General features: G+C 37.2%; 6 protein-coding genes across 7 annotated transcripts; 3 read left to right on the plus strand and 3 right to left on the minus strand.

Moving 5' to 3' along the window:
* Nucleotides 1-2,088: 2,088 nt before the first annotated feature.
* LOC103835838 lies at nt 2,089-3,734 on the minus strand. The gene has a single exon (XM_009112020.3). The coding sequence runs from the start codon at nt 3,082-3,084 to the stop codon at nt 2,212-2,214; it is 873 nt and encodes a 290-aa protein (XP_009110268.1). The 5' UTR covers nt 3,085-3,734; the 3' UTR covers nt 2,089-2,211.
* A 249-nt stretch (nt 3,735-3,983) lies between these two features.
* LOC103835839 (defensin-like protein 19) lies at nt 3,984-5,538 on the plus strand. The gene is made up of 2 exons (XM_009112021.2): nt 3,984-5,060; nt 5,145-5,538. Exons 1-2 carry the CDS (start codon nt 4,997-4,999, stop codon nt 5,315-5,317), a joined length of 237 nt encoding a protein of 78 aa, XP_009110269.1. The 5' UTR covers nt 3,984-4,996; the 3' UTR covers nt 5,318-5,538.
* A 480-nt stretch (nt 5,539-6,018) lies between these two features.
* On the minus strand, nt 6,019-8,460 carry LOC103835840 (gamma carbonic anhydrase 1, mitochondrial). The gene is made up of 5 exons (XM_009112023.3): nt 8,189-8,460; nt 7,846-7,989; nt 7,233-7,358; nt 6,983-7,134; nt 6,019-6,569 (listed from the first exon to the last, which is right to left on the minus strand). Exons 1-5 carry the CDS (start codon nt 8,301-8,303, stop codon nt 6,297-6,299), a joined length of 810 nt encoding a protein of 269 aa, XP_009110271.1. The 5' UTR covers nt 8,304-8,460; the 3' UTR covers nt 6,019-6,296.
* Nucleotides 8,461-8,858: 398 nt separating this feature from the next.
* On the plus strand, nt 8,859-10,174 carry LOC103835841 (glutathione S-transferase DHAR1, mitochondrial). Its single transcript, XM_009112024.3, has 3 exons — nt 8,859-9,102; nt 9,182-9,272; nt 9,494-10,174. Exons 1-3 carry the CDS (start codon nt 9,045-9,047, stop codon nt 9,975-9,977), a joined length of 633 nt encoding a protein of 210 aa, XP_009110272.1. The 5' UTR covers nt 8,859-9,044; the 3' UTR covers nt 9,978-10,174.
* A 525-nt stretch (nt 10,175-10,699) lies between these two features.
* LOC103835843 lies at nt 10,700-11,441 on the plus strand. Its single transcript, XM_009112027.3, has 2 exons — nt 10,700-10,991; nt 11,216-11,441. Exons 1-2 carry the CDS (start codon nt 10,768-10,770, stop codon nt 11,235-11,237), a joined length of 246 nt encoding a protein of 81 aa, XP_009110275.1. The 5' UTR covers nt 10,700-10,767; the 3' UTR covers nt 11,238-11,441.
* Nucleotides 11,442-11,547: 106 nt separating this feature from the next.
* On the minus strand, nt 11,548-16,373 carry LOC103835842. 2 transcript variants are annotated; one of them, XM_009112025.3, is made up of 16 exons: nt 16,285-16,373; nt 15,925-16,145; nt 15,510-15,639; nt 15,339-15,382; nt 14,905-14,998; nt 14,062-14,816; nt 13,786-13,917; nt 13,572-13,644; nt 13,389-13,428; nt 13,238-13,310; nt 13,049-13,114; nt 12,851-12,928; nt 12,591-12,763; nt 12,443-12,489; nt 12,129-12,363; nt 11,548-12,058 (listed from the first exon to the last, which is right to left on the minus strand). In XM_009112025.3, exons 2-16 carry the CDS (start codon nt 16,101-16,103, stop codon nt 11,682-11,684), a joined length of 2,496 nt encoding a protein of 831 aa, XP_009110273.1. In that variant the 5' UTR covers nt 16,104-16,145; nt 16,285-16,373; the 3' UTR covers nt 11,548-11,681. The 2 variants fall into 2 exon arrangements, with proteins under 2 accessions (XP_009110273.1, XP_033133903.1); XM_033278012.1 differs by having other exon boundaries at nt 15,925-16,211; nt 16,285-16,299.
* Nucleotides 16,374-16,468: the final 95 nt, after the last annotated feature.

Raw genomic sequence — 16,468 nt, forward strand, 5'->3', positions numbered from 1 at the left:
AAGAATAAAGCGATGATGGTTGTTCATTGCTTGTCTTTAGTTTGTGTTGGTTGTTTTGTTATTCCATCAAGGATTTTTCATATTACATTCAAAAATTTGAACCAGACGCCTTGGCTTATTTGACAGGTAACTTTTTCTTCTAATTCATATATTCTTAATATCTAATTTCTTTTAGTATTTTGAACAAATTTACTCTAATAACTATATAATATTTAGGGTAGTTGATATTACGTTTAGTGAAAATCGGTTAGATTATAAGACTCAGTTAAACGATAATCACTGCAGTAATGCGGCTACTTAATTGATACATGCACTGACAACTTTCAGTTCAATACAAAACCAAATTTCTGTTTATTCTCACTTCCTTTGATGCTAAGGAATGGCTCCAAAGAGAAGATTTAGTCTGCTTTTTATTGATTTGAATAATGGTTTAGTATTTAAGGTACAATAATAGTAGTATTATATTTGGTTTTAAAAATGGTTGTGCAAGTGGATAATTGTTCGCCAAAAATATAGTTAATTAATAATTAAATTCCTAAAACGTCCAACTATGTGTCATGGACAGAACAAAAGCTTGATTAAAGAAGATCAAAGTACAGGTTGTGGATCATCCTAGGAGCAAGTGTTTTGTTCTAATGTCAGCTTCGGCATATGGATATATATTCTTTGTACCATTACTATTTTGTAACAATGATGTATGGGCTGTAATTTCAAGTAGATAGCAAGAAGTCTGGCTACAGTTTTGATGGATCTGTAATATCGTGATCTAGACTTTTATATTAAAATATCTTATACATATAAAATATTAGTTTCTTAAATGTATTAGTTCATATTGTAAATATTTATCTAGATCATAGCAATGCTAGAATTTTTGTTGCAAAAAACTATAAGTTGTTAAGTTTGAACTTCTTACCAACAATTTAGTATTATTTCTGGTGCTCTTTTTAAAAGCTAATAGGATTATCTATTACACTTTTATAAACCTACATAAATTATAGAATTCATTTATACCTTACCTTGCAACACTGATACGAGTTTATGTATGTTTTTTGGTTGTCAATGACAAATGTGTCGGGATCAATAATATTGTATTACTCATCTCAGTGAGAGGACGTGGACTCATATATGCCTCTGGAAAATATAATAGAGAAACAACAAAAGTAAAAATGTTGGTGACCTGGTGGCAATTATTATAGAACAAACAAAGTAGTGGATAAGAACATATACTAATAAGTAATAACTTCATAGTTTGGACAAACTTTTTTTTTTTTTTGTAAGGCAAATTTTGGACAAACTTTCCGGGAAAATATTATTAATTAGATTAGAAGGAGCTGCTATTGGCAATAAGATCAACAACTAATCATATAATACTACCAAATGGTATTTATTTCATATATGTAGTTTATTTATAACAATGTCACGAATTTAATATACTTTTTAGTTAAGTAGATGTCCCTTCAAATGATATACCACAATCCAAATCAAATGTAGAATAGTAAAAATTGAATTCTACTTATTACGGGATTTAATATAAAATGTTTCTCGTATATTTACATGGAAATTTCCATATATTTTAGGAGTTCACACCGTTTTCTCGAACTCTTCTTATATGAGTCTATAATCAGGAGACAATGAAACAGTCATTAGCACGTCTCATAATATATACAAGCTGAACTAGGAGAGAACAATGTTTCAAAAACTAATTGGCTTGAACTTGTAACAGTTCTCCTTTTCCCACACTGTCATGTTTTACTAACGAATTGATGAATTGACATAATTACAATCAAAATGTTGTCAGTTGGTTCCTTTGGTTTTTTTTTGAAACACAGTTGGTTCCTTTGGCTTTTTTTTTTTTGGAAACAAAGTTGGTTCCTTTGGCTTTAACATAGAATTAACTACAAAAAGCTCATAACTTCACTTAAACCTAAAATCAACCCCAAAACTAGTTGTTCAATTATTTCTCAAAAAAAAAAAACTAGTTCTTCAATTAACTTAAATGAATTTGTCAGTTTAATTATAATTCGGTGTTTTAGGTCGATATTTCGGCTGAAGTGCTGATTATACGTAACTAGTCAATAAGTGGCGTCCTACCATGTGACACAGATTAATAGCCTCATCTATATTAGAAATTTAGAATACAACATTATTGTCCGTAAAAAATAACCTATGTTGTTAACGTCTTTTACTTTTACATAGTCCCCACGCCAAGCTCTAATTCGAAATGGCCAAGTACGGACCACCACTACCAGTAGAGCCAGAACCACCCACGAGCCTACGACTACGATGACGACGACGATCAGTTCCATCGTAATAAGGCTGATCTTGCAACTGGGGGACACAGTTCTGCCACTGGTCAACGCTGCCGTTTTGAAACCGAGAGACTCCGTTTCCCCAGTGATCAGCGACGCCGTTTTGGCAATTCATTTTCTTCTTGTACCCCGTGATAAATGTCTCCACCTTCATACGAAACTCCTCGCTGCTCAGCTCATCCATCGCATGCGACCTCCACGACGCCGTTTTCATCAGTACTCTCTCCGACTCCGTCCTTCGATACTCCACCGTGGACCTCTTCTTCTTCTTCTCTAAACTCGTCGTCTTCCTATAACTCTTAGAGCTCGTCTCCATCACTAATCGTTCATAACACTTACTCTCCTCAACCGTAGTAACCGCTTGAAACGGTGGCACAGTCTTGTAGTAACTTGACTTATTATAATATTCACCACCGTAGTCTCCAACCTCCATCAGGGCAGAAGAAGGCTCCGGGGAAGAACGGACGGCGGAGGGTGCGGCGGCGATATATTCATCATAGAGATCTTGTTTCTTTTTTTCGGTGGTTTTGAGGAAGCTAAAGTATATCGCGCCTATGAGAGCGTTTAGGATGATGAAGATGAAGAAAACGTTTCTTAGAACCAAACGGAACCAACCGAACCAAAGGTCAACGCCGTCGAGTACATTTATAATCGTCGGGTAACCACAGTAACCGGTGAAGGCTAGGACGGCTGAGACTTTGACAATGAACAGAACATTCTGTAAGCTAAACGTATTGTCGTGTCCCTTAGTTGGCTCATCGTTCTCCTTCTCCATAGTTTGTTAGTAGGTGGAAGAATTATTGAAGGAAATGTTAACGATTTTCTATATGGGGAGAAGAAAATGTTATGTTGGAGAAAAGAGATGCACTGATGCTGAGACAGATACGATCGCTAGAGACTTGAGTGGTCCTTTTATAGAGTGCTTTGATATTAAAATTAACATGGTTAATTTAAAATATTTGCTTGGGCTTTTAATTTTATAATAATATTGTCGACACTCCACCAATAATGTCTCAGTTAGCTTGTTTCTTTTGTTTTCTAGTTAAATGATATGAATTATAAAAATGTAGTCTGTGGAATTATTTTAGCACATAAACTAATGGTTGTTTGCTGTCTATCTCAGTTAAGGTTTATTATGCTTTTAGCCAATTAAATTGGATTGAAAACTCGCAGTTGCTACTATATAGATATTGTATTATGGTTCCAATACAACACATCATTGTGTTAAGAACTATTTACAGTTCAGTAATTTTTTTTTTATAGATTTTAGATTGCAGGATATTACTCCAAAACTACTATCACTGGCATTGATGGCTAGGTAGATATCTTGGTTTTATTTAAAAAAAAATTCCAATTATATACGCATACACATATATGATTCGTAGCCATCATGTTCAATTTATATAGCAAGTTTTCCGATATGAAATGACACCCAACTGTGTTTCAAAAAAAAAAAAAAGAAAAAAAGAAATGACACCCAAAATTTAATGAACATTTCACCAAAGTAAATTTTAGATTCGGGTGTAGATATTTTGCATCAAGTAATAATGTATCAATGTATCATATAGTTTTTTTTGGTAAACAATGTATCATATAGTTTTGAGTATATATAAAGTAATTACGTGACCTGTAACAAATATTTTCAAGTGTATAGTATACGTAGTTGAAGGACATCAATTAATTGATGGAGGGGTTGGTTAGCATATATAAAGCGTATAAGCTATAAAGCATATGCATACACTTGGAAGCACCTCGAACCAGACACGTGAAATCACGCGCCGTCAAGGGGAGGAAACTAAGAACGAACGAACTTATCCACACAAGATGATAGTATCACACACTCACGAGGGTCATGGAAATTGAAAGTGGCCGAGATCCGAGAATCACGTGAGATGGGATGAGTCACGTGCTCAAAAGCAATTTACAGTTTACTACACATAATAAAGATGGAGATGCTGTTTCAACAAAATAAGTTTGAGATTCATGTAAACATTTTATAAAGAGGTGCTCAAAAGAAACTACAGACAAAGACTGAGACTGGTTTATTTATGGTGCAGCAGATCCAAACACTGTCTGATTCTGTGGTCGCCATCAAACAATCTTTGTCATAATCACAACATTTTTTAATATGAAAAAAACCCACGATATCAGGGAAATAAATAGATGTTTACAAATGAAAATCAAAGTAATTAATTATTTGTACGGTTACATGCATGTTTGATACAAATTGTAAAGCTTAGCCAGGTTCCAGTTCTTGTTTGACCACCGTACAATTTCGTTCCAACAACTCTGACTTAAATATATAATTCCAATTTTTCTGAAGGCTATATAATTTCGTTTTTGCACAGAAAGAAAAGACTTCCATTATTGCTGTGTTTGCATCCATGTTCAAATGTAATACTGTCTTGACTTTTGATATACATACAAACTTCAAATGTTTGTATCTGGTGTGTCATAGTGTCATGGTAACATGTCCGAACAAATTAGACGTCAGAACTCTTTGATAACAAAGTCTATAGTCAAAACTCAATACTGATTTTCGGATAGAGTTTGGATAAATAGTAGGCTGGGTGGGTTTCATCCCGTTCACACTATACTCTACACAAAAGACAGATCTAGAGAATGCGTTTCTCTATATATAAAGAGCCTTTCAGCTTGTGAATATTATTACCATATAACAAAATTCCATGGCTTCTTCTTACGCACGTTTGCTCTTGCTTTGCCTATCCATCTTCCTCATCGCTTCCACTGGTAAGTTCACTCCACTGCTCAACTGGTATCTCTAGTCACCCTTTTTACATTTTTCTATATCTTCTGTTTCGAGAATTTTTCCAGAGGTGATGATGGTGGAAGGAAGAGTTTGCCAGAGGAGAAGCAAGACATGGACAGGGTTTTGTGGCAACACTCGCGGCTGTGACAGTCAGTGTAAGAGATGGGAACGGGCTTCACACGGGGCTTGTCACGCTCAGTTCCCGGGGTTCGCATGTTTTTGCTACTTCAACTGCTGAAGCAAGCAAAAAGTTCTCTGAATCTTCTTCAAGTGTCACGGTGTTATCTTCTTTTGTTCTGTTGCGAATCATGTACATAGTCTCTATGACAAAACCATAACGTTTACCTTGGGTCCTAATAAAATCCCGTTTGTGCCGGGAGTTACCACTACATGTCTATTGTCTAGTGAAGTTGTGATAAAAACTATAATAAGAGGTTGTCTCGCAGTTTTGTTTATCTACATCAGCAGGGCAATAACTTGTTTGATAGAGCTAGAGCAACTAACTTACACTAGTGATTGCTACAGCTTCATGGTCACAATCTCTATTCTTGAATTAACTAACTACCAGGTAACAATTAAAGTTACGGGTTAAGCTCTTTTAGGATTTGCATACTCCCTAAACACTAACTAGCGTATCACTCATGTCAAACACAATATTCACTTCGTAACTTCATAACATTACTCTGCTTCCTGAAGGAAATAACGGTAACCCTTATGGCCGAGTAGCCCACACTCGATCGTTGTGATCCACAGAGATACTTAAACCCCGATAAGCCTTTAACAACAGAATGCGTATTGAATTAAAGTGAGACTTCAGCACAGATACAAGGCATTTGCTTTAAGTAAATTCTGTAAGCTTCTTTGTGAAGAACATAAAGCTTATGAGCAGTTTCCAAGACGGATCTTTAACATGCACATGAACTAGCGCATGCTTCAGTCTATTATTGTTATTATTCAATCTTCATGTTTTATAATATTGATTCAGAATTTCAAAGAACCATAGTAACAGCATCCAAAGTTTGTTCTCACAATACCACTCTTTCCTACGAAACCATGAAGAAAAGTCGAGCAAAAGTTTCTCCAAAGCTGTAATTTCACTCTACTCTTGTGTACTCTACATGCCATTATTCAAACCAGACATCTTCTTGAGACATCTCATAGATACTAGGTATTTAAGGTTTCGATCAGAAAACATACCCCGAAAAATCAGTTCACATTTAAAGGACGCTTGGCTTAGACTCGTTCTTGTTAGGGAGTTTAAGCTCTGGTGGAGTTTCTCTCACAATACCAAGCATGGAGTCGTACTCCTCGTCTTTTGCAGCATACCTCTTGCGTAGAACCTTCTCAAACTCGATCGCATTTAGTGGCTTTGCATTCTCTGCAGCGTGAGCCTTCGCGAGGTTTGAGTAGTTTTCAGCTGACACTGGGATAAAATCAATTTCCTTACTCTTGAGCTTCCTGAGGAACTTTGCTGGGTTTCCTCCCCATATCTGAGTCATTATAGACCAATATGGTAAAAAAACAATGTTAAATCTGTCAGTAAGTATGGCTGTAGAAAGAGTTTAATCGGTCATGATGAGATACAAACACCATTTTGTATTCACATGCTGATTGTTTAAAATGAAATTTCACATAATTGACCATAATCATTAGTCTTTAAATGAAAGTTCAGCTTTTACAACACTTCACCTAAAAGGATGATAGATTATGTTTTATCCACTATCCAGACCAATTCATAGACTAAACTGTATTTCAACTTCACATCTAGTCTCCACTGATCTCAGAATTAGAAAAGATATCATAAATGAAATAGCCTATGCTGCCTAAGTAGCAATAGAAGTATGTCAGCACATATAAGGTTATGGGTCTTCAGATAATGCAAATGTTCTACGCAAAATTATACCTCTCCGGAAGGAATCCTAGTGTTTTGTCGCACAAGCGCACCAGCAGCAACCAGGGCATGCTTTTCAACCACGACACCGTCCAGAAGTGTCGCTCCCATCCCGATAAAAGCCTCATCCTCAACGGTACATCCATGTAAAACAGCACTATGACCTGTTACAGATCTAGTCTAAAACTATATCCCAAATGCTTTGCGGAGATGAATGAATATCAGAAAACTGCAAAACATAGAGCAAGAGATTCCTACTAACCAATGGTTACATTGTCTCCGATAATGGTTGGAGGCACCTTTCCGCTTAAGTTAGATTTTGCCACATGAACAAGTGAGTTGTCCTGAATATTAGTTCCTGATCCAACACTAACAGTGTTCACATCCCCTGCAAAGAACACAAGAGCAAGTCATAGACTGTATGTTATTCCACTGTTTCCTGGTAATAAAGAAAAGGCTTAACCTAACCTAACCACACAGTACCAATCCTGAGTGACATAACATCATTCTGAACGAAAGGACAAACCTAATTCCATTACCATTTAACCTAAATAAAGATACCACAAATAAAAAACAATCTAAACTAGCCTAGGCGGGATGAAGCTCAAATTAGATAAAAGGGGATATTCATCAAGAGAATATGTAGTATACTTGTGTTAAATCTCCTTAGGTGATGCTAGGAAGCTCCATATTGAGCAGTGTTATTGATCACTAAACCATAAAAAGAAGACTCAAGAACATACATTCCTTCTCTACTTAGTTGACATAGCTAAGGATACATACGTAGATGATAGAACACCAAATCAGTCACTATATGGGAAATCAAATCAGTCAAAACACCAAAAACACTGAAGAGCTTAGTAACATTTGCTCACCTCGTAGTACACATCCATACCAAATAGAAGATCCTCTTCCAATCTGAACGTTCCCAATGACTGAAGCACTTGGTGCTACAAAAGCTTCCTTATCCACAATCGGAGCCTTATCGAATACATTCATCAGCGTCCGATGCCTAGATACTACACAGAAAGCCACGATTACACACACACGAAAGCAAAAACCTAAGCAGCAAATCACAAATCAATGAATCCCTTCTGCTACTCAAAGACATCAAATACCAGATCTGCAACCTAATCGGAAGAGCTGAGTAACCTAATCGAAGCTTCTGTTTTGGAATTCGAAAACGGAGTGGTGAGATCGAGCTACAGTGAAGCTTACGTTGTTCACGGAAGCAGTTTTTGCCTTGGAGGCGACATCCGAGGCGATCGAGAGCCTGACCGGTCTCACGGATCCAAAATCCGACGGAGTAAAATGCTCTGCCTAAGGTTCCCATTGTTCGTCGTCACCTTCCTCGAGTTCACAGGCGAGGAATCTACAGTGAAGCAGATGAGGGGAGGGGGGGGAGGGCAATTGCGTTGGTTTATTCTGGTTAAAGCAAACCGCTATATTCTAAGCCGAACCAAAATTAGATTTTTTATTATCTCTGAATCGATGATTCCTATATGGATTATTCAGTTACTAAAAATCTGAATCACGACAAAAAAATTATAATTAGTACTACCACCGTTTTTTAATATAAATCGTTTTAAAATTGTACACATAAATTAAAAATCATTAAATTTTTATATTTTATAAACAAAAACATCATTAACTATTTAACTAAATTACAAATCAATCAATAATAGAATAGAAAGTATATTGTCATTGTTCATACAACATTAATTGTTAATAAATTTTACATAGAAAACCGAAAACGTTTGAAATATAAAAAATTTTCTAAAACGATTTAAATAAAAAAAACTGATGGAGTTGTAGTTGTATGTTGCATTTGAAGTTAGTCGTTACGTTAACATTGTGCTAAAAACGTGATAACCTTACCGATACGGTTCAAACTTTTCAAATCGTATCTCGCCATGCATCAACACGTGGAAAAGATAACATGTCCTTTTCAAACGTTGGGCAATACTGGACCACTGCTTTTGGTTGAACACTAAAGAGAGTGTGAGAATTGTGTATAAAAAAAAACACTAAATAACTCAACAGTTCTTCGATCGCAGCAAAAGAAAAACTCAAGATGGCTCTCGAAGTCTGCGTGAAAGCCGCCGTTGGTGCCCCTGATGTTCTTGGCGACTGTAAGTAACTTCGTCTCTCTCTCTGTTTAAGCTCTGATTTTGCAAGATCTGAGTTTTGGATCTTTGAATGTCGTTTCAGGCCCGTTCAGCCAAAGGGTTCTTCTCACCCTCGAGGAGAAGAGTCTGCCCTACAAAATGCATCTGATCAACCTCTCCGACAAACCTAAATGGTCAGTTACTCATTCACCCGATGTGTTGAGCTTTGTTTTAACCGGAAATTGGATTAGCATGGTTTATAATATATATCATCAGAGCAGGTTTTGAACATACAGGATGAAACATTAGACTATGACCCCAAAAAATGTAGTGTTTAATATGTAGTATCATTTGGTCCCAACTAATTAAAATATATTGTTTAATAAAATTATTGCAAGCCTCATATATGATGCAGGTTCTTAGACATTAATCCTGGAGGGAAAGTGCCAGTGCTTAAGATCGACGGCAAGTGGGTGCCTGATTCCGACGTCATCGTCAGCCTTCTCGAGAAGAAGTATCCTGAGCCGTCACTCAAGACTCCTCCCAAGTTTGCCTCTGTTGGATCCAAGATCATGAGTACTTTCGTGGCTTTCCTGACGACCAAAGACTCAAGTGACGGTCCTTTGCTTCATGAGCTAGAAGCCTTGGAGAATCATCTCAAGTCTCACGATGGTCCTTTTATAGCCGGGGAAAAGGTCAGCGCGGTGGATCTAAGCTTAGCACCAAAGCTTTACCATCTCGAGGTCGCTCTTGGCCACTTCAAAAGCTGGTCTGTCCCTGGGAGCTTGACCCATGTTCATAACTACATGCATGCTGTGTTCTCCCTCCACTCCTTTGAGAAAACAAAGGCTGAGGAGAAGTATGTGATCGCAGGATGGGCCCCCAAGGTCCACTACTAAAACTACTAGTTCCATCTGCTCCGCACCACTATGAGATTAACTGGTGTGATGTTGTGTTCATGGTTTATCTTCTCTATCAGTCAAATAATGAATGTTCTAACCAAACAATCTATTATGCTTTGTATTGTATCAATCAAACCAATTTTATGTTAATAAGGCATTCAGACATACATTATTCCAATATATGAGTTATATATTATTTTTGTTTTTAGATTTTGAGAAATTTTAAATAGATATAAATTTATATAAAAATGGGTTTCCTGATGTGGACAGTAAATATCCGAACAAAACCTGAACAACCAAAATTTATAAATATTCAAATGGAGATTAAATATTTAATCCTGAAAGTTTGAAATCCGAAACCGAATAGATCCAAGTAGCTACCCGAACACCCATCCTACTCCAATGTAGTATTTTGGATCTTACTCATTTTTTTGTCTTTTGAAAACATCTGGAATTTGATTATGCGAGAACTTAAATAGACAAATACATTTATAAGCTGAAAACCGTGCCATTAGGCCTTGTTGCGTATACATGTTGTTTAATTTACTCGCATGAAACGAAAGCCACCTCACGTCGTGCTATTTTCGGTGTAACCTTAACGGTGGATCTTTAAATAAAACCAAACTGTTTAAATTTAGGGCACAATCCAACAAAAGTAGTACAACACGTAAAAATCGTTGTAACTTTAGACAGCTTAAATAATCTGATTTGACTTCTTTTCTTAAACCATTCTTTTGTTTTAAATATTGAAAAGAAGAACAAGAATAAAAAGTTTGTAGAAGAACGGATGGCGAAAACATGGGTAGCTGTGGTGTTATCCGTGATGCTACTCGTTTCCATAAACTCGGTGACAATTTTGGCTGAGGAGGAACAGCCTACGATTGGGTCGAGGATAGACTCAGCCGTGACAGGCGTCACCAATGCTTTCAATGAACACGGTGGCCCAGACGCCGTAGAAACCGTATCTTCCACCGCAAAGTCCGTTTACGGATGGTTTGGTGATAAAGCCAAGTATGTCTACGATTCTTTATAATATTTTTAATCTTTCTGGTATGAATATGATACGTTAGGTACTTAGGTTTAATGTTACTAGTGAATATGTTTTTGCTACACCGTTGTTCTTATTTTCTTAGAATACATACGTAATAAGAATAATAACTAACACTGTATATGGTTTGTTCCGACGTTTGTTTTCATTACTTCCATAATCACTCATTATAAATCTTTTTTTTTAGGGAAATGGGAATTCATTTCTAAAAGGAGGAATAAGGGAAGGTCGACTTATGGATGTGGTATATATGAAAACAAAAATAGCTTGACCTATCTGTAATTGATTTTATCTATTTAATCTTCATATTCTTCAATGCATGAGCATGAATATGTAAATGTAACCCAATATCTTTAAACAAAATGTTATCACGTCAATGTCGGATGCATGTAACATTACACATAGATTGACCATCTTACGAGCTACATCACTAAAGTTCATGATCCCTTTGTTTTGTCCAAGGCATGATCCAAATTGTTTCCGCTTTCTTTCTTAAACGCCAAAGTCAGAGAGTCGTACTGATCCAAGAAACAAAATTGGATTAATTAGTATTACACACATCCAAGATTAGTAGTGTTTTCAGTGAGTTTTCTTGTTTTACAAGGCGAGAGCAAATGTTAAAGTTTTGTTTGCTTATTAGTGGGACTACATATTTATCTTTGATGCCTCCAGTTTTGTTTACCGACCAAACCAGATGAAGCAATCTCTTGACACCGTACGATCCCAGCTGCTCCACCATAACACAACCATCTCTCACTTCCTTTGTTCATATTCCACCGCACTCTATGCATCGCCACCATTTTAGGTGGGAACCTCTCCGCTTTCACAGAACTGCTACTGGTGCTTGCTTCTTTTCTCCTTCCTTCTTCTGCATCGCCATCTTCTTTAACGCAGACCAATGCTCCTCTGTTATCCCCCTCCTCCTCCTCTATTGTGTTGTTCTTCCCTTTCTTAGCCTTTGATTTTGACCCTTTGTTGCTAGTTCCCTCCGTTTCAGACTCTAAGCCCGGATCCTCATCGTGTGCAAAAGCTGCAGAAATGTAAAGTAAATTAATTCATTGGAATAAATGTTAACTTCTGTCGTTTAAGTTTTAACTTACCTAGAGGCTGAGCGTCTGAAACTGGAGGTGCGTGTCGGTTAGGAGATTCGTTCAAGAGACTCCGAAGACATCTCTGTTTTTCACCATTCTCACTAACTGGTTTCTTCAAGAAGATCGGTACGTTAGGCACTGGACTGTGCACTGTAAAGGTGGAAGAATCAATCATAGTCAATCGTCCACAGAGGAAGTGAGGAGTTCGGTTTCTCGAGTCTTTTTCCACTGCTTTGGTCGTAAGCTGTAAAAGCACATCAAGACAGAGAAAAATCTTTAAAACATATAAACCAAAAAGAAAAATCAATGACTTTATAACAGACCTGGAAATGGAAAACAGATCCATCTGCAGTGCAATAAGCTGCCATGCCTGATGAAATTGAATATCATTCAGTGTCACAGTAGTGCTTTATGTATTAAGATGATTGTGTTACTACTGAATGAAAGCACAATACAACAAAGAGCATTTACCTGTTAACCGTGATACTTGGATACTCCAGATGGGAAAAGACGAACAGTTATAAACGCTCAACCCTTGTTGTTTTGTGTTAGGATAAGGCCTTCCGGTTGATGGAACATCATACGCAATCTTAACCAAGCTTAGGATCCTCATTGTGCCATCGTCAAAGGACAATAACACACATCTGCAGAAGAAATTTGAAACACCAAGATGGGTTTAATCAGGACTCTCAAAGACTGTAATCAACTGAGCATGGAGAAACAATTTGTACTTTGGGTCTTGTAACCAGTCGATGCTGTAAATAAATCTTGGTACTGGGTGCAGATCCCATAAAGGACGAAATGGATCACTACAGAAAAACCATAGGAAGCAAGCAATAAGTAATGGTATGTAGTACGGCAAAAGAAATTTTAAAACTCGGACATAACACTTGAAGTAAAGTGATGTAGCTGATATTTGTGAAGTTTACCGTAAGTCCCAAAACTTGAGACCTCCATGTCCAGCAGTAGCTACTACGTTTGAACTTTCCTGATCACTGGAAATTTTTCAGAAATTACATTTAATAATAAGCGAATCATCAAACAGAAGGAAAGAGGTATATTGGTTTTTAATTGAAGCCAGTGACAAAGCCAAATTGCTGTGATTTAATGTCACTGACCTTTCACCAGGAGCCCATGCAACTGCCCTAATAGGAGTTGTATCTGCGCTGAAGAAAAGTAAAGGTCTAGTATCTGCACAAAAAATTGAAAATCAAATGTGAAATCAACACATCACTCTCTAGCCACAATGTGAAAACAAACTATCAATACCTTGGGAAGATTTGGTTGTAGAAAATTTCCAGAGAGCAACCTTATGCAAGAGATCAAAACAAACATAGTCAAAAAAAATTAAGCATTGCAATTCCCATACTTGAATACACTTACATTTTACGCATTAAAGAAAAACACAATCATATAATGGAAATGGCAGTGTGAAAGTAATTTGTTAATTACCGTGCCATCGTGGCAACCAGCGAGTAAGAAATCAGGGTTCCCAGAAGTCGACCATTCAACTGTTAAAGGAATACTGTACGACAATAGATGAGCACCATATCAGGAGAAACCCAATAGAGACAGATATTGAGGAAGTATCAATAATAAAAGCGAAAATTAATTATATGTACAACTCTGAGAACACAAAACTGGCAAATGTTAGACATCTACTAACCTTTGTGTATCACCACACTTCAAGTTTGAACATTTGAAAACGGGAGCCAGTTTCACAAAACGAGGATCAGTCGCATCTTTCTTTGAAGATAAATACACAGCCGATACTGCCTGAGGCATTGGAACATCCCACCTGCATAAAGTTATTCATCATTCCGCATAGTACATATTGCATATTGCAAATATGATAACACTAACTATATTCACATAGTAAAGGAAAAGACAATATCTAATGCATTAGAAGGATACAAGATGAAAGAGAAGTAGCTGAACTTACACTTCCAGAGATCCATTCCCCAGCAAGACAGCTAAATATCCCATTCTATGCTTATTAAGAGAATCATCTGCAGATGGGGGACGCCATTTCATATCCCAGGCAACTTTTCCATTGTGTGCCAGACATAAAACAACCCTCGGAAGAGCAATGTCTTCAGAGATATCCGAGGATTGTTCCCCTGGTACGTTTCCAACAGCTTCACTATCTTCTGACACCACCGGTTCGCAAGTTTCTTCAGTAGGTTGGTGTTTTTGTCTCTTTCTCCGTACGGGAAGTTTGATATTTGCATTCTCTGAAGACAGCACTTGTCCTGAGCTTTCGTTGTTGGTTTTAGCTTTGGTTACTGAAGGTTTTCGTAGAACCCGGAGAGGAGTTGCGGGAACAACCGCCTCTTCCGGATACCGAACAGACAAAGCTTCAACGTATAGAACGTCACCATCAAGCTCAATAGGAAGCTCAGCAGTAGTCTTCTTTCTAGGTCTTCCTTTTGGCTTCTTAGGCTCTGTTGCTGTCTCTATTGGATGCTTTCTCGGCCTGCCTCTCGGCTTTTTAGGTTCTGTATTGCGATTACTTTCATCGGATGGTTTCTTCTGATACTTTCCATACAACTTCTGTTTCTTCCCTGATATATGGGTGCTATCGTTCTCGCATGTGGCATTTATAATACACCATATCTGAATAATGCCTCTACCTGAAAGTCGAACTCCTATCTTGTGGCTGTAGGAATCAGGTGGATGAGTAGCCACAGCTAGAAACTGCAACAGTAAGAACGCACAACAATGAATTGAAAACCTAAGATTTGCATTTCAATCAATTCAAAAACAGAAGATATAACCTAACCACCTCACATTTTGCCCGAGCATCTGGGTTTCCATGAACTCTGGGACACCACTCCAATGCCCAAACAGAACCTCCAACATGCATAACAAAATCCTTGCTGCAGAGGTGAATAAATCATTATCATGACTAGGAAAACCTCTTTGATAATTGAAAAAGGACAAGAGCAGATATATAATACACACACAAACAAGCACTGCCAATATGCTGTCTAGTTAATTACCAACTTAGTCCTGGCTCATACCCGCTTAACTCAATCACTAAACTTCATAAGTGAATTCATAATTTTGAACATGAGAAGGGAAAAACCTATGATCATTCCCCATAGGTAAGATAAAATGTATGCCTTATTAAAGTGTAAGTGATGCATGAGCTTTGCTAGCTAACAGAATCAGTTGAGATTTAAGAATCGCAGCTAATATTAACCTTAATTGTATTACCTAGGTTCGCCAAGTGATGATGATTCATTGTCATCTATCTTAACCTGCGCCGATAATAACACAGAGTAAAAAAAAAAAAAAAGTATGGTTGAAGCAATTTATGAAGTAAATGGAGGGTAAGAAGAATTAAAGTAGAAAGAAAGAATCTTCTAGTGTAAAGATAAGACGCACCGTAGGAGCTCGTGCTGAAGAAAACTGAGGCAAAGTCTGACTCTTGACGTCCTTTGGTTCACAGCTTTTTCCAGCCTCATCATCACAGAACCCAAAACGTTTTGGTTCATAGCTTAAATGCCTCCATTCCCTACAGATGAGGCTAGATTTGTGAGTATTGCAATCAATGAGCACTCTTCTACTAACAATGCAATTCACAATGATCAGCTGGTTTATCAAAATGGTTAAGAACAGCTGAATAAGGACAAAGGTAGAATTTTTCCAAACGAAAAGCCTATTCGTTTGGTTTATGTTTCTACTAGTAACACAAATTAAACTCGAAGACAGATGTTGCAATAGATCTTAATCACTTAGAAGTATAGCATCAGTTAGATCAAAGTTCTATGAATACATAATTGAGCTGGTCTGAACTCACCTCAAGAATGTAACTGATGATGATAGTCTGTTGATATCAGCTTTGTCAATCACAGTACCAGCTTCACCGCAGAGGTAACTGATAGAGTCCACTGCCTTCAAATGATTCTCAACAGAGTAATCAAACGTTGAGATGCTACATCCTTCTTCACCACTTCCTGAAGGCTCTTCTTCATTCATTAATTCGTTTCTTTTTTTTTTCAACTGTTTCAAACTTCCTTCCTACAACATAAAGTAGATCTCTGCGGATTAAAAGCTTAGCGACAATGGAATTGCATGTAAAGCAACCTGGAAGCAGTAATTTTGAAAATTTGGAAAGGAGATCTCTGGACGGAACGAAACTTTGACGAACAGAGCTTACCGGCAAAGGCGGGGGTACAACTCTTGATGCTATTCTCCTTCCGTCCCGAGATCGACTCCTGACACTGACATTTCCTTAGTTTTTACTTTTTAGTATCGACAAAAGTCTTTTTTTAATTAGCTTATGGGCTGTTAATGGGCCTTCAGTTTTTACCACCCAAAAATCCATGATCAATTAACAAACC

Source organism: Brassica rapa, chromosome A08 (assembly GCF_000309985.2).
Source record: "Brassica rapa cultivar Chiifu-401-42 chromosome A08, CAAS_Brap_v3.01, whole genome shotgun sequence".
Taxonomy (NCBI): domain Eukaryota; kingdom Viridiplantae; phylum Streptophyta; class Magnoliopsida; order Brassicales; family Brassicaceae; genus Brassica; species Brassica rapa.

What these genes read in the sequence shown, in the direction of transcription:
- LOC103835838 (XM_009112020.3), bottom strand. Translation starts at nt 3,084, where the DNA reads ATGGAGAAGGAGAACGATGAGCCAACTAAGGGACACGACAATACGTTT.
- LOC103835839 (XM_009112021.2), top strand. Translation starts at nt 4,997, where the DNA reads ATGGCTTCTTCTTACGCACGTTTGCTCTTGCTTTGCCTATCCATCTTC. An exon ending in CTTCCTCATCGCTTCCACTG is followed by an intron (nt 5,061 to 5,144) that starts GTAAGTTCACTC and finishes GAATTTTTCCAG; the next exon opens with AGGTGATGATGGTGGAAGGA.
- LOC103835840 (XM_009112023.3), bottom strand. Translation starts at nt 8,303, where the DNA reads ATGGGAACCTTAGGCAGAGCATTTTACTCCGTCGGATTTTGGATCCGT. An exon ending in CGGAGACAATGTAACCATTG is followed by an intron (nt 7,135 to 7,232) that starts GTTAGTAGGAAT and finishes GATCTGTAACAG; the next exon opens with GTCATAGTGCTGTTTTACAT. An exon ending in CTAGGATTCCTTCCGGAGAG is followed by an intron (nt 6,570 to 6,982) that starts GTATAATTTTGC and finishes ATAATGACTCAG; the next exon opens with ATATGGGGAGGAAACCCAGC.
- LOC103835842 (XM_009112025.3), bottom strand. Translation starts at nt 16,103, where the DNA reads ATGAATGAAGAAGAGCCTTCAGGAAGTGGTGAAGAAGGATGTAGCATC. An exon ending in CTTCAGCACGAGCTCCTACG is followed by an intron (nt 15,383 to 15,509) that starts GTGCGTCTTATC and finishes TTATCGGCGCAG; the next exon opens with GTTAAGATAGATGACAATGA. An exon ending in GGGAATGGATCTCTGGAAGT is followed by an intron (nt 13,918 to 14,061) that starts GTAAGTTCAGCT and finishes AACTTTATGCAG; the next exon opens with GTGGGATGTTCCAATGCCTC.
- LOC103835843 (XM_009112027.3), top strand. Translation starts at nt 10,768, where the DNA reads ATGGCGAAAACATGGGTAGCTGTGGTGTTATCCGTGATGCTACTCGTT. An exon ending in TGGTTTGGTGATAAAGCCAA is followed by an intron (nt 10,992 to 11,215) that starts GTATGTCTACGA and finishes CTTTTTTTTTAG; the next exon opens with GGAAATGGGAATTCATTTCT.
- LOC103835841 (XM_009112024.3), top strand. Translation starts at nt 9,045, where the DNA reads ATGGCTCTCGAAGTCTGCGTGAAAGCCGCCGTTGGTGCCCCTGATGTT. An exon ending in CCCTGATGTTCTTGGCGACT is followed by an intron (nt 9,103 to 9,181) that starts GTAAGTAACTTC and finishes ATGTCGTTTCAG; the next exon opens with GCCCGTTCAGCCAAAGGGTT. An exon ending in CTCTCCGACAAACCTAAATG is followed by an intron (nt 9,273 to 9,493) that starts GTCAGTTACTCA and finishes TATATGATGCAG; the next exon opens with GTTCTTAGACATTAATCCTG.